At 33.6% G+C, this 17500-nt stretch overlaps 1 protein-coding gene across 3 annotated transcripts in view; it reads right to left on the reverse strand.

Moving 5' to 3' along the window:
- LOC137640091 (mucin-2-like) overlaps window positions 1-17500 on the reverse strand; it is a 135386-nt gene that overhangs the window by 22335 nt on the left and 95551 nt on the right. For all 3 annotated transcript variants that reach the window (XM_068372552.1, XM_068372550.1, XM_068372551.1), the window contains exon 2: window positions 8375-10846. In XM_068372552.1, coding sequence (XP_068228653.1) covers window positions 8375-10846 — 2472 coding nt within the window. The remainder of the gene's footprint in view (window positions 1-8374; window positions 10847-17500) is intronic.

Below are 17500 nucleotides of genomic sequence, written 5' to 3' on the forward strand. Positions count from 1 at the left end.
AGTGACAAAACTGGCGAGACAAGGAGAGGCAAGCCCCAATTAATTTTCACTTCTTCAAATTTATCAATCTATGTACGTACTGGCAAGGGACGATCCAAACAGGTAATCAACTTTCCTAGTTGAATCAAATATACACACACACACACACACACACACACACACACACATATATATATATATATATATATATACACACATATATATATAGATATATATACATACATACATATATATATATATATATATATATATATATATATATATATATACATATATATACATATATATATATATATATATATATATATATATATATATATATATATATATATATATATATATATATATATGTATATACTGAGAGAGAGAGAGAGAGAGAGAGAGAGAGAGAGAGAGAGAGAGAGAGAGAGAGAGAGAGAGAGAGAGATTCAAAACGAAAATCAAAAGAAATCAGACGTCCAGTGAATGATTGAATAAAAGTTCATTAAATTCAAGAATAAGAGTATGGTGTTTCCAAGCAGCACTTCAATGTATTAACGATGAACAGCGATATGCATAATAACATTGCATGAGATCGTGACGTCCAAATAGAATATGGATATTGTCGACTCCTAAAAAGAAATACGAACGTAAAAATAGCCCATGTTTTTTCCCAAAGAAATTGAATTCAACGAAGAAGGTGAAACAGGAAACCCGAAAAAAGCTCTAAAACTAGACTGCCATGTTGATGAATGAAAAACACTAATAAGAATTTCATCTACTAAATGAAGGCCCTATAATTTTGATAGCATACAGACTAAGTAACATTCCATACTACTAGAGTAAGGCTTAAAGCATTTCGCAGTCTTATAATTTTTGAAGTGAAGACATCTTGCTTTCGGGTGAAACCTGAAAGTCAGTCGAAAAAATATGCTAATAGTTGAAGGTTCCATAAAGTGTGTCGTCACTAATACACAATCAATGAGAAAACGAAAGAGAACTTTATGAGTTCGGATAATCAAAAGTAAGTAATTAAAAATTTGCATGTTCATACCTCACTGTGAACATCTAAATAAAGTGTTCTATAAATCTGATAATGCTAGCAACTTCATAATTTATTCCAAGTAACTGAAATACCTGCAGCATTGGTTGTATCATCTGGGAAACAATCTTATTATCAGTAAAAACTAACGGCAACAAGGATCCAAGTCCATATAAATCATACATCTCAGCCCACTTGGAAGAATATAAAGAATGTCTCGCTGTTGTCGCGATAACTTTGAAAACCCTGAAGGAGACTAAATTATTACAAATCTCCATCACGTAAGTTACCGGATTCTAAAATACGATCCATATGGCTCGATCAACTCAAAGCAGCGCTAGAATCAATTTAAACACATTCTAAATTGTTGATTAAATTTTTTTCAACATACAGGCAATTAAAGATAAATGTGTCGCTAATAAAGCGGAAGGATTAAAAAGGGTTTGAACATTGACTTTTCAGCAAACTTAATAAACACCAGGAGAATATAGACTGGCCTATAATCACTGATAATTTACACTCGTGAATCACTTTGGAATAGGCAAAGCAAAGATCGATTTCCACTCATCTAGAAAAAAGTGATTGTCGAAATTACACTATAGTACTACAGACATCTTAAAAAAAGGAAAAAACTAAAACCAATTGCATTTTGTCTATTCCAATTATATCGGATGTCAAAATTAAATTTGTTGTAAAGTTTTTCAATATGACATCAGTTGACAAGTTTAATATAAAATTATTCATAGAATTAGCTCAGCTTTGTTATACCAATTCGTAAATAATTTCCTTATTAATTAAAAGGGGATGTTTCATAGACGCTGTGGATCTAAGATTTGCCTTATTCTAAGAAAGAAGACTGTGTATTTTTGTCGTTCGAGGCGCATACTAACATATAGTTATTGTTTCCTTTCGGCTGTATAAAATCTTAATAGGTCGATCGGGAACATAAAATCAAGACATAATAGCTTGTCCTATATACTGTATAATCGCTTTAGATTAAGACCAATTCAATTTCTTCATGAAACGAGGCTAGCATTGGCTTGAGATCAATAAGGACAAATACTTTTATCACTTCCCAATTGGTCAGAGACTTCAGTCCAAAATTTTCTCGAATATTAGTACAGTATTCAGAATGTCCTCCCTCTTCGACACCGGGCAGTAGACACGATAAACTATGACAAAACTGTTTACCACAAATAGATTCAGTGCACTATTACTAATAAGTTTACTATTTATTCAACTAGAGGGAATAAAAATACCTGTGGCATTTCAAAGATCTAATAAGGTGACGAATAACACTGGACCCAAGTCAATCGATGGGCTTAACATTATGATAATCAAATTTATATCAATAATGTATTGAGATTTAGAATTTCTAACCGCATTTTCTCCTACAAATGTTGAAATAGAGGGCAATATCTTTGCATTATGATTTGCGCCGAATCGCTAAAAACAAAACTCAGCAGAAGTCTCAATCACGGTTGCTATAGCGATAAATACAAAGATATCTCTTTAATGCACCCAAGAATTCCTCTTAATCACATTCAGTGATCCAGACAACAGATGGAAAGGACATAATGCTCACCTTTCCTTTCCTGGCTTCAGTGATGTTTAGTGTCTGTAGTTATACTCGAATTTTAATGGAAAAAATATTCAAATTGGAGTTAACCTTTGCAAATGATAAAAAAAGCACGACCAATGAAAATATATATATATATATATATATATATATATATATATATATATATATATATATATATATATATACATATATATATATATATATATATATATATATATATATATATATATATATATATTGTTTTAAAGACAAAATACTGTAAATAAGGATATTCTATTCCATACATCGGTATGGTATGAAAACCTTTACGAAAAACCTATTGAATGTTGCAAAAACAATTCCATTGTGACTTACATGATATCTTTAATAATGGCTCTGTCATTTTGCGATACATTATTGTATTAACATCAAACAATCTTTCTACGGTGATTACGTTTTATTATAAACAAAAAATCTGACTTAAAGGAAAAAAAAAAAACACCCGAAAATATTTATTATTGTAAGATGGTTCCATTTGGATGGTTCCAAATATAGACAAAGATTCGTGGGACAGTCTTCAAAGAAATTGAAATCTACAGTAAAATGTCTCAAAAAGACTAAAATAAATAATTCATAGCTGTAAGATCAAAGAAAGAGGCAGGTCTCTCTTCAAATGAATTACCTAGATATTTGGATTTATGTTTGTACGTTTGAATGTATTCTAAGGAAAGTTAATTCCGTTAAAAGGCTCCAGTAGGATTTCTTAGCAAATTTAACAAACCATTTATGTTAAAAATCTTAACAGCAAATCATTTATGTAATTGACTTTAGACAGCATAAACGTTCCATAAAATCACAGTCTACTTTGAGTCACAAAAAGATTTCACTCCTCATCAATGTTATAGAAGCCATCTCTCGTCTGTTATACAAATGAGTGACCGAGAGTAGAAGCGACACTGAGCTGCGCGTGCAACGATGTTCTTCTCGTGTAAATAACCACATTAAATGACGTGACTTGTGGCGTTCCTTTCACATCGCTCTGGGAATATTAACTTTATTCGTGTATCATAATGCGTGCAGCAAATGATAATCTTTTATATGTCGGTAGTTAAAATTGCTTTTACCATACGTTGCCTCTGAACTGTAGTAATTTTAGATCATCTACAGATATAGATACAAATCTAGATGTAAGTTTGAATGTAACTTTTATAATCAAAATTTTAGAAAAAGTCTTTCGAAAGTCTGGTAAGATAAAACAAGGAATGTACTTTTTTCTCATTATCAGTTTAATTTTCGTTCAAATAGAAGTAGTTCTATCAAAAAATCTATAAAACTTAATATTATCTAATTTCCAATAAAGGAGCCATTCACTTGTATAGATACATGATCAAGATCAAATTTCGGAAGTGTGTATCCACGAAATTTTTCTAATTATTATTATTTTTTTTTTTTTTGAAAATCCACCGTTTCAATTTCCATATCTATTCGGGCTTACTATATTTGTGGGCAATAGATGGTACTCAGAGTAATGCTGCATATACGACTTCATTTTCTGAGAGAGAGAGAGAGAGAGAGAGAGAGAGAGAGAGAGAGAGAGAGAGAGAGAGAGAGAGAGAGAGAGGCTTATCTATAGCAATAACTCAATAAAAAAAATATAAGCGCATACTTTAATCCTCTCCTAAAGGTCATTATGGTAAAATTATAGGACCTTCTTAATAATTTTGATACATGGTGATTATTATGAAGCATTTTGAAATAAACTTCTTTCTTAAGATTGAAGGAACTTTGAAAATATTATTTCAATGGAGTTACTGGCAACTAATATGAAATGAATAGTTAATTATATTTAAACCGTTTTAAAATATTATTAGGCAATAGTCCAGAATAGTATAGAACTGCACTTGACTTTTCGAAGCAGAAGTTTAAGCGAACTCTCGGAATCATCATTTTAACACCTTGCCTTATCTTACGCATTCGTGGTCACAGGAAAGAAATATTGAATACATAGTTGACAGATATCCTCTGTGCTTCTTTTATTAGAATAAGAACAAAGAGTCGGATATCTGCTGGTTGCAACGGTTAAAATATCAAAACTTCGACCATTAAATGTACCTACGAAAGAAAAGTAAAAGAGGTATTTTTAGGAACAGAAGATTATAACAGTTCTGAAAACATTACATTCCGTACCGAGGGATATTTCATCACAGATTGCTATGCTCTGGTTTCAGAAGGATTACGGAGCGACCAAGATATAATACTGAACAATATCACCAATTACTGTATATAGTTAGTGAGAGTATTTCTTTACAAAGAATTTAATATTCAGTTTACCAAAGCATATTTGATGAATCTACTTGATTACAGTCAGCTTGCAAGTTAATCAAAGCAAGTTAATCGAACGATTTCAAATCGATCATATTTTGAACTCAATTGTCAAAAGAAAAATGAACGCAATGCATAATAGTATCGGGAAAAGTCAAACTGTAGTCTTTCCTGATAAAAACATTTTGTGCATTTTCAATTCATAGATGAAATTTCGGATCCTCTTATTTAAATATGTATATATATATATATATATATATATATATATATATATATATATATATGTATATATATATATATGTATATATATATATACATATATATATATATATATATATATATATATATATATATATATATATATATATATCATCATCATCATCACTATCGCCTCCTACGCCTATTGACGCAAAGGGCCTCGGTTAGATTTCGCCTGTCGTCTCTATCTTGAGCTTTTAATTCACTACATTTATCATCTTCTACTTCGTGCTTCATAGTCCCCAGCCTTGTAGGCCTGGGTCTTCCAACTCTAGTGTCTTGTGGAGCCCAGCTGAACGTTTGGTGAACTAATCTCTCTTAGGGAGTGCGAAGAGCATACCCAAACCATTCCCATCTACCCCTCATCATGATCTCATCCACATATAGCACTTGATTAATCTTTCTTAAACTTTCATTTCTAATCCTGTCCTGCCATTTACCTCCCTATATCCTTCTGAGGGCTCTGTTTTCAAATCTACTAAATCTATTGGAGATTGTTTCATTGTCATACCATGACTCATGTTCATACATTAACACCGATCTCACTAAACTGATATATACTGTAGTCTGATTTTTATATGTAATTTCAGACGATTTGATTTCCAACTTTTACTTAACCTAGCCATTGTCTCATTTGCTTTTCTTCAATCTTTCTCTATACTCTATTTCTAAAGACCCTGTCTCGGAGACCATAGCTTCTAACTACTTAAATGATTCTACCTCATTAATCCTTTCTCCTTCCAATGATATTTCATCTTCCATTGCATACTCTGTTCTCATCATCTCTGTCTTTCTTCTATTTATCTTCAGCCCAACCTCGTGTGGTATTTCCTGCATTCTGGTAAGCAAGCATTGCAAATCCTGTGGTGTTCTGCTAATAAGGACAACATCATCAGCATACTCTAAGTCTGCTAAATTCTTATCACCAATCTGGTCCAATCCTTCTCCACCAACTCTGACTGTTCTACGCATTATGAAATCCATGAGGAGGATAAACAACATATGTGACAACATATTCCCTTGGAGTACTCCGCTATTCACTGGAAATTCATTTGATAAGACTCCATTAATATTAACTTTGCACTTGCTATGCTCATGAAGAGAATCATTCAAATTTACATATCCAAGAGAAATTCCATAATAACGCAGGACTCTCCACAAAATTGGCCGGTGCACACTATCAAAGGCTTTTATCCACAAATGCCATCAAAAGGGGATTTTTATATTCTACGCATTACTGTACAACATGTCTCAAAATGAAAATTTGGTCAGTGCAACTTCTATCATTTCTAAATCCTGCTTGTTCATCTCTCAGCTTTTCATCAATAATATTCTCCAGGCTCTTTAGAATAAACATACTATACATTTTCATAACAACTGACGTAAGTGGTATGCCTCTGTAATTATTGTAATCGGTCAGATCTCCCTTTTTTGCTATTTTCACCAACACTCCTGACTCCCGTTCATTAGGTTTTGCCTCTTCATGTCACATTCTACAAAATAATCTTGTAAGCAGTCTGGGAGTCACTTCATTTTCGGACAGTATCATCTTGGCAGCTATTCCATCGTATCCAGGGGCTTTCCATCTATTTAATTTTTTAAGGATAGCTTCGACTTCAAATACACTGAATTCATTCATGGGCACATCAAGGTCTTCATCAGCTTCAGGTATATCAATCAAATTATCCCCTTCATATCTCCTTTTCATAACCTCATTAAAGTGTTCCATCCAACGTTGTCTTTCTTCATCTCTCTTTTTGATGGGTATATGCTTCATCTTCTTCTTTGCCCCAGTAGAGATTTCATTAATAAATATATGAGCAATTTTTAGATCATAGCCAGTTCCTGAATTCATAGCAGAGTCAGCCTCCTCTGCTTTACTGTTTAAATATTCTCTTCAGTCATTCCCAGCTTTTCTTTTGACCTCACTATCAATACTGGAATACTTTAGCATGCTCTACCTTGGAGTTTTTATTACTTCCTAGAAAAATTTCAACAATCAATTTCTGTCATTGTCTCCTTTTTATAGTATCCCTAGTATCATTTGATATTCATGGCTTTCTCCTTGTAACTGGGTCCCAAGACTTCACTACCAACTGACTGATATATGTTCTTAATATCAGACCATTCTTCATTAATTGTCTGTTCTTGTCTCATAAAGTCTCAAGACGGCAAATCGATTCCTACATTCAATTGCAAGTGTTTCTTTTTGTTCTTCTAAAAGCTTGGTTGTATCAAACTTACACACACACACACATATATATATATATATATATATATATATATATATATATATATATATATATATAGATATATATATATATATATATATACATATATATACACATATATATATGTGTGTGTATGTGTATTTAAATGTATGTAATGTGTATGTGTATATATATATATATCTATCTATCTATCTATCTATATATATATATATATATATATATATATATATATATATATATACATACATATATATATATATATATATATATATATATATTTCTATATATATATATGCCTGTGTGTGTGTGAATTTAAATGTATACATATATACTTAATTATATATATATATATATATATATATATATATATATATATATATATACATATATATATATATATATATATATGTATGTGTGTGTGTGTGCGTGTGTGTGTGTGTGTGTGTGTGCGTGTGTGTGTGTGAAATAAAAGCCAGGAAAACGAAAATATAAAGACTATTATGGATAGAAGGAGAACAAAAGTGGAAGTTAGTTACCGTATCATTTCTATTTTCATAATTCTTATAATTTCAAAACTCTCATTTAATTGAATTTACGGACTAGATACAATAAACTGTACTCTGATTCCTTGAGGATATTCATTAACCAAATAATTACAAGAACTTCGATGTAAGATGCCTAGCTTATTCCGTTTAGATTGTGCCACAAAAATGAAATTTATATTTTTCTTCATTTTTTTTCAATGAGGATTTACTACGAAAAAATTACATTAACATTATTTCAGCAATTATTGAGCAGGATTAACATTCACATTACTAATGAGGCACATCACAGGTTAGTAGTTAATCTATTAAAGTTCCAATGTAATGTTAAGAAAAATCTAAATGTATAAATATTCATAAACTTATGTAAGCTGTATGAATATCATCCTAATTCGTACTTCATCACTCCAACTAAAAAAAAAAAAATCACTCTCCTTACCTGGTACAATAAGAGGTTGTCCTAAGCTTGGATAGCTTGGTGGTCTGGCCTGTGGACGCACACCTCCAAAGTCCTGGTAAACAGACACCGTTACGTCAAAAACATCTCCTGGACCGGTGTCGAAAGGAACCACAGTGCCTGTGATGATTTGTCCAGGGCGATAGTTAGAATCATCCAGTACAACTCCGGGACGAGGCCCAGAGAATGATGGGGCAGGGGGCCAAGGAGAATAGGATTGGGAACCAGCAGAAAGCTGTGTGGAGTGTATGGCAGTTGGCAGTTGAAGGGGAGGTGTAGCCGATGTTGTAGGGTGACTATTACTGACAGGAGATTCAACTGAAGGTAAAAGTGCTTCTGAGGATGAACTAATTTCGGTAGTAATACTTGAGGTCGATGTCTGAAGTGTTTCTTGGCTAGTCACAGGTGTTGGTGATATCAAAGTAGAAGCAGGTTCTAGCAGGGGAGAATCTGTGAAACTACTGGATGGAGCTTCGGTGACGGTAATGGGTGGGAGAGTTGTTGATGCCTCTGGTACAGAGCTGGAATCCGGGGAGAGGGGTTCAGTTTCTTCTGTCAGTGAATGCTCTACTGTCGAGAACTCTTCACTAGCTGGTGTTGATGATTCAGTTGTAGTCATTTTCACTGTTTCAATAATCAATTCTTCTGTAGAAGCAGAGGGAAGTTCAGCAGAATGAGTCTGGGCAATACCTTCTTCATTAACAGAAGTTTCTAGAGTGACCTCATCTGTAACACTTGCATCTTGATCTTCATCATCTTCTGTAACCGCTGGATTTAGTGGGATTATGGGTGTTTCCTCTGATACTTCTTCGGTTTCAGTAAGTAAATCTATTGGAAGAGGGACCCCTGTTTCGTAAGGTTTTTGAATGGGAGGTGAAGGCCTTGGGGATAGTGAAGGAGGAAGAGGTGCTAGAAAAGGTGGTCTAGTATTAGCAACAAATTGTGGTGGTCCAGGAGGAAAACCTGGCATATGATGATTTGAATTCCCTGCTGGTGGAGTGACAGGAGGTCTGATTGGTGGCCTAGTCAGGACAGCTGAGCTCAATACACCAAAAGGCGATACTTGAGTCAGCCTCGGTGGACCACGGTTATTGATACGTCTGCTGGAAACTGGTTCCCCTCCAAATGTTGTGAGACGAGTGTCACTTTCCTCAGCAGCTGTAACCTTGACATTTCCTCCTAAAAGTTGCACAATGCCTTTGATTATATCATCAATATCAGGTTCTGGGTCTGTCTTTCGTTGAGACTTTCGACGCAGATCAAATGAAGAAGCTGAGTTAACAGTGAGGTAAGTTTTGATAGAAGCTGGATCATCTGACAAGAAACCTCTATACTGGTTTGAAGCCCCCCATGCATCTGCATCAAAATCTTGTGACACTGTCCTGACAACCCGTCGACTGGTTTCAAGATTTTGCAGAGATTCCTCATCATAATAAACAGTGGCAGTGCTGATGAGGGTCTCCACTATGAGATCATATTCATCACCATAATCCCCAATCTCATTGAAAGGTATTTCAGTATCTGTAACAGATTTTACGATAGATCCACTGTTCGCAAATTCTTCAGCCACTGATTCACTTGAAACATCCTCATTATAGTTTTTTATGGCAGAGGCATCATTTGGTGATAAATATTCTAATTCCATAGTCACAGCAACAGGCTCCACTGCTACTAAAGTTGATGGACTTACTATAGTTTCCCTTTCTTCCCCTTCAACGGCAACAGTTGTGGCTTCTAGAGTTTCCCTTTCTGCACTAGGCAAAGTTTGTAACAGTAAGGACGGTTCTAAATCATCTTTGTGAGTGAAGGATTCACTCTCTTCATTTACAGTAGATAGGGTGAACAATGTATTGTTACTTTCGGAATATAACTCCACAGAAATGTTGCAGCCATCATCAGTGCTTTCACATTCCCTCAAAGTCGTAAATGAATAATTATCGCCAATTTCAGCGTGAACAGTTGAGGTTTCCTCCGGGCTTTCAATGTCTGTGAAGTGAGCTGTGAAATCATCGATTTGTACGTCATTCGTGACGCCGGTTGTTACCGATGATTCCTCTGCATCACTATCGAACAATACTAAACCCTCACCATTATCCGTAACTCGGGCACTCTCCTGTGTGGAATCCATGATGTTTTCATCAAATGAAGACCCATCTCTGCCATCATCCGGAGTTATCAAAGTGGTTGCTGTAGAAGGTCTTTCGTCAGTATTTTCTGCGGTGTTCGTTGTCCTTAAAGTTTCTGCGTTTAACGTTGTTATTGGCACATCCGTTGGATCAACATCTCTACTATAACTATCAAATGTGTCGATAATAGTACTACTAAGATTATTTACACTATCTTCTGTTCTATTTACTAATACTAAGTTATCACCCTTTTTCGCCCTTAAAATATCACTAATGCCACTTATGTCCTGAAGGAAAACCACGTTATGATCTTGGCTGTTTCCAGAATCTGTAAAGAAAGAGAAAAAAAATATCAGTTTTTTTATTATGATTAAGGTTAAGATAACGAGGAAATAAAAAACTGTTTTCTAAAATTAATGAGCAAAAACGTATTTGAATTCCTTTTGATAAGTCTCTATTTTTATCTCTCTTTATATATAATTATGCTGTTTCCATGAAATTCATGGTTACTTCAACTTACAACAATAGCGATAACGGAAGTGAACTGTAAGAGATACATCAAGGTGTAATATCTCTTTATGCTAAAATTACATCTTTTTAATTTTGGAAATTTAGACTGAGAGGATAATTATTGATTGAAAAATAACTTTGTTTATTAATGCAAACACTGCGAAATTAATCAAAATATAAGTTAGTGGTCAATATCAAATTTAGCTTTTACCAAATCCAGAAAAAAGTTTATAGTACGTTACTACAAAAGATTTTCTTTCTATATTTGACAAAAGGTACAAGAACATTGACTTGTATTCCCTGCAAATCCCGTCTTTGGGTCTCACCAACATCACATCAAATCTTTGAAATATGTGACACTTTCACTTCCAGCCTTCATTCTGCCAAGCTCATTTTATTCTCAAATTATAATTTGCTACAGCAGCGAATTTTTTTATGTTGAACAGGCTGACATAGGTCTCTTTTTATAGTCTGTATGTGAAAAATTTATTTTAATGTTACTGTTCTGAGAGTGTTTTATCTTAATTGTTCATTACTTCTATTATAGTTTAATTATTTCCTTATCTCTTCCCCTCACTGGCCTATTTTTCCCTGTTGGAGCCTTTGGGCTTATAGCAACTGCTTTACCAACTAGGGTTGTAGCTAATAATAATAATAATAATAATAATAATAATAATAATAATAATAATAATAATAATAATTTTCACTTAACTTTTCATCTTTTGTTAATTATGTGGATTTGGCCATCATATTCCTTTCGATTCAAGTTCAATGAATTTTCGATTTTAGGCGATGGTTCAGAATCATATGAAAAAATCTAGCAAACAGAGAAATCAAGCAAGGTTTAAAATATGCGTTGGATCTTACCCTCGTGAATATCAACAACCGTCTAGTGTGAAATTAATGAAACACAAACGAAGAAAATTATCTATGACAAAAAAATGAAGAAAAAAAAAACTGTTGCATAACTTTAAATTCAGTGTTCTACTTTGTTTTGCTTATTTCTGTTACTGAAATCTCTCAATTTTCAAAATTTTGAATTACATATATGCTGAATACTGTATTAGCCTTCAATGAGGGCAGTATTATATTTTCCTAGTGTACGCGACCCGTCAAAAAGGATGGTTAAATAATTAGATAGATATGCACACACACGTACACACACACAGATTCAACCCTTCCCACCTCTCGGGATACTTCCTCTCACCAAAGTATGACTATTACCTCTCCCCCTACCCGAGGCCGAGCAGGCAATGCCGGTCAGCGCGACGGGATATATATATATATATATATATATATATATATATATATATATATATATATATATACACACATATATATATATATACATATATATATATATATATATATATATATATATATCTATCTAAATATATACATATATATATAATGTATATATATACATATATATATATAGCCAGACACTTGCTTTTTATTATATAGGTGAGATGTATACATAAAATAAATTTGTTTAAATTTTAGGTAATCCGTTCATCGACAGTTTTAGTGGCCTTTGCATGCAAAATCCTCCCTGAACTTCCATTAGCGAGAGTTTGTTCATAGCGCTCTCTCTCTCTCTCTCTCTCTCTCTCTCTCTCTCTCTCTCTCTCTCTCTCAGATAAAGAAAGCATCATCCATAGATACCAGCAGCTTTTTTATCCCTCTTCAGATTTTAAAGCTATCCCTGAACATGCCCAAGAAGGACATAATTATCGTCTCAATCTTTAATATTATTAAATTATTTTAATTGTATAATAAACTTCAGTTTCAGATTCATTTCACACTAGGAAGACATTCGTATTTCAGGAAACTAATTCGCACTTTTCGGTTTCAAGAAAAAGCATATAATTGTAACATTTTAATCTTGCAAAGTGTGCAATAAAGTTATCATCTGCATGTATGTATATTAACAGGAATAATTCTTATCACACAATGACCATCTTGTCTTTATGCTGATATTTTGAGCAAATACAAGGAAAAAGAAGTAATAAAAGAAAGCCTAGCAAAGGGTTAATAGAAAAGTGGTTGATTACTTACAAATGCTAGCAGAACACTTTACCTGTTGTTAAGTGAATTTTGCCGTCTGTTGTCTGTTTGCTCTATCGACCATGAGGAACCCCCCTCCCCCCCCCCCCCCCCGCCCCCCTCGAGGGGTCATGTTCCATTTACTAATTCTGCCTACAAAGAAACGAGGGGGAAGTTGCAAATTGCTGATATGCCGAAAAAAATATGAAGCAAAAAGTAATTTTCTCAAACTGTAGTCATTATAGAGGGAAAGTTGCGGGAATAAAAAATCTGAGATAAAAGTGCAGAAGGAATTAAAACAAATAGAATTGAAAGGGAGAAAACGTTGGGCAGGAGGTGAAATGAGACCAGAGAGCAATGGAATATGTTTCATTTTTTTTTACTGGATTAAAAGAAGACACGCAAAAAAAAAAAAAAAAAAAAAAAAAAAATGCGCAATATATGTTTTCAGTCTTACTTGGAAAAGATGAATTAAGAGAACATTTTGAAACATCAGACAATCGGCTTATTTGTATAATCAATTACGGATTTAAAAAAAAAAAAAAAATCATTGTAATCTTCAAAGTACAAGGCCATGGAAAAGGATCGATCATGTAATGAAGAATCTTCTAGATGAAGACTAAGTCATTCGTTTCAGATTAACCAAGTGATTGGAGTCTTGGTCTAGTAAAAGACAAAGATATTACCTTTCAAAAGTGCAGTTTTTCAGTTCACCAGATACCTAGAGACAAACATACCCTGCCCGGGTCTTGTGGCATGCCTTTAAGCACAACATTAACCCCAAACTAGCGCTAACGTGACCTTAATGATCCCTGCAAGAGCAGGAAACAGGTAGCATCGCTGAGGAGGAGGAGGAGGAGGAGGAGGAGGAGGAGGAGGAGGAGGAGGAGGGGTTCAGAGGAAGTTTTCTCCATAGCAATAATAACAATAATAATGATAATAATAATAATAACAAATGCGCCTAAAGGTAAGTCATGCCTCACAGCCTCTAAGCGAGGGCGGACGAGGCTCGAACATTCAGAAATACCGTTAGATAATGATTTCCTCCATGACTCACATCATTAGCCATTGCCTCTTCCCATTCTTCTTCCTTGCTGGTTTATGCCTCTCTTTTTCTTTCTATTCTTCGTTGTATTATGCAATGCTTCTTCTCAGATTCAGGAATTCATTTTAATTTTGTAGAATGACAATATTTTCTAATATTTCATATAGATTTTTACATCCTCTGATTAAGTTCTTAACAATTGTTGTATATGGCTTATCTTTTCTATACCAACAGATAATTTATCGTTAACCCTTCTTCAAAGAACAAAATATACTTCGGGAAAAATCAAAACGAAGCGCAAATGACATATGCTTTCAAAGTATTAAAAATAAAAAATTGCATGAATACGATTGACAGTGCGAATAAAATAAAATTATTATTAAAAAGTTGAAGATACCTGAGTGGACCATTATGCAAGAAATTAAACCTGGAATGATGGACGTTAAGCTACGGAGGAAGTTTTTGCAATATTGATTAGATGCCATTATACAGATTGATCCTACTAGAGATAATGGAGAAAGAAGGGCACGAGGCACGTCCCTCTTGCAAAATCATACCCGAGAACCGGAAAAGCACGGCTTCTGGAGTCACCACCACCACCTAGGTAACACACACATACACACACACACACACACACACACACACATATATATATATATATATATATACTGTATATATATATATATATATATATATATATATATATATATATATATATATATATATGTGTGTGTGTGTGTGTGTGTGTGTGTGTGTGAGTGTGAAATATAAAAAAATGTAATTGATTTGTTAAGGCTCCACAAAACTGGAAACTTCCTAAGTCATTAAAACTACGGCAGGCAATCAAATATTCAGATAATATTTGCAAAATGCCCTTTTAGATTTAACTAAAAAACTCAAAAGGACTATGGACAATGTCTGTGAGCTAAGTATTGTTCAAAAGGATTATCTTACGTTATTTACTTAAAATTCGACACTTGAATGTCAAAGTCCTCGTACTACTGTAGATGCTTTTTCCAGTAAGAGAGTTTTTACTGGCGGTGTTAATTGAGAATAGAACTTGACAGCTGGTTTTCAATTTTTTTAATCTTCAACGTCAACATGTCTGTTGTTTTAGAAAACAAAATTGCACACTATGAAGGTGATGCAATTATTAATGTAATAAATAAATATATATACATATATATATCTATCTATATATATATATATATAATATATATATATATATATATATATATATATATATATATATATAAAGAGAGAGAGAGAGAGAGAGAGAGAGAGAGAGAGAGAGAGAGAGAGAGAGAGAGAGAGAGAGAGAGAGAGAGAGAGAGAGAGAGAGAGAGAGATCTCTATGTAAAATTTTAAGATGGATCCTATTTCTAATTACATTTCATAAACGTCTGAGTTTCTCACTGTAATTTTGTTCTTTGATAGAAATACCCACAAACGGATAGAAATCTCCTGTGAGAAGTAACGAGAAATTCACAGAAGGTAATAGAAAAGAGAACACTTAACTGGAGGCTGATGTCATGGATGCAAAAAAAGCTGAAGTGGTTCTATGAAACGCAAGGTGCGGTAACGTGAAATTATGCAAAGGAAGGTTGGCTGGGAGGCAGGTAAACACGAGCAGAGCTCTTCCTTCTTGCAGCCACACGTAAGAGGCACAGTTAGGTAAGAGGACAAATAAAGATGCAAGCGTGAGATAAATGCGGTCCAAATGCATTTGTAATTTAAAGTAAAAGAAGATTATGCGAAAAACAAACAGGATAACAGAGGTCAATATCTATTTCATTCATAATATAAAAACGTTTTGTTATGACAAGCATAACACCTTTCTGGTTGAAAAGAAACTGTCATTATACATTTACGTAAATAGCAAAATTTAAAAAATAATTGTATTAAAAATGCATGTAAATACCAGCTGATTAATAAGTAAATCAAATAAATTACAAAAAGTGGGCAAGCATGTTTATGGCAACATTGTAGCTTCTCTCTAAATTAAGGTGCGTGTACAGTCCTAACATTATATCAAGAGCCCTGCTCCGCAAATTTTGAATGAGGGAAAGAAACCCCCCAGGTACTGGGTAAAGTCACTTACTTGTAATTAAAACATGTGAATAAAGACGGTCCATAGATTAAGAAGCACGCCCTGAGTAAATGATGCATAGATTCGAAATTAAAATCCAAGAAAGAGAGTTATACAGATCTTCCAAGGCATTCTCTTAATCAAGCACCAATTTCATCCACATGCAAATGATTTCTGCATGCTACTGCCAAAGTAGTAGTTCAATTATGGTTGAACAATTTATTCAAAAGTGCAGGGAACTAATACGCAAACTGTATGGGCATAGGAGCCTTAACGAACTAATATTTGAACAAAGTTGAAGAATGTACTTTTAAGTATAACGAACAATGAAGCTTGGTGTCGACAATAACACCGAACGTTTGCCAATATTCGCATTAAGAGCAAAAGAGAATAAAAACAACTATATTCTGTACTTTCTTTACTATTCTAGATCAAAAGGTGTATCATTCACGTCGCCTAAAAAAAGCGTTCCAGATGACGATTCTGTGGAAAAGTAGAAACAAACACTGTTTGAGCTGGAAATTATCAACAATTGTTGTGGGTCACTTGACATACAGTAATGGTTATCCATTTTTGAGCTGATCATACAGTCGAATCAGTTAATTACATTAAAAATATATAAATTTCAACAAGACCAAAACCATGTACGATATCTAATTTGCATTATACATATCTTTTTAGATGTAATTTGTCGCCATAAACAATATCCTTTTCTATGACATACTGGTTGTAAAGAAATAAATTACTAGTTAGATTTTGCAGTAATTATAGATGGCGCTAGGGGGATGGTGACTGGCCTATGATTTAGTATGATCTCCATTTGCTTTATATTGAAAATGTGTTTTCGGAAAGTCAAGCACATATTACTTGCTAAACTACAACCCTATTTGGAAAAGCAGGATGCTATAAGCCGAAGGGCTCCGGCAAGAAAAAACAGCTCAGAGAGGAAAGGAAATAAGGAAAGAAATAAACAATATAAGAAATAATGGAAAATTAATGTAAAATATTTCAAGATCAGGAACAAAGGTTAAAATAGACATGCCATATATAAACTATGAAGAGCGACTTACATCATCCTGTTCAACATGAAAACATTCGCTGCAAGTTTGAACTTCTGAAGTTCCATCGATCAACTACCTGATTAGGAAAATCATTCCACAACTTGTTATCAGCTGGAATAAAACTTCTAGAATACTGTATAGTGTTTAGCTTTATGATTAAGAAGACATGACTGTAGGAATTAACTGCATACCCAGTACTACGTACAGGATGGCATAGTTCAGGAAGATCTA

The sequence above is a fragment of the Palaemon carinicauda genome, chromosome 4, assembly GCF_036898095.1.
Source record: "Palaemon carinicauda isolate YSFRI2023 chromosome 4, ASM3689809v2, whole genome shotgun sequence".
NCBI classification, from domain to species: domain Eukaryota; kingdom Metazoa; phylum Arthropoda; class Malacostraca; order Decapoda; family Palaemonidae; genus Palaemon; species Palaemon carinicauda.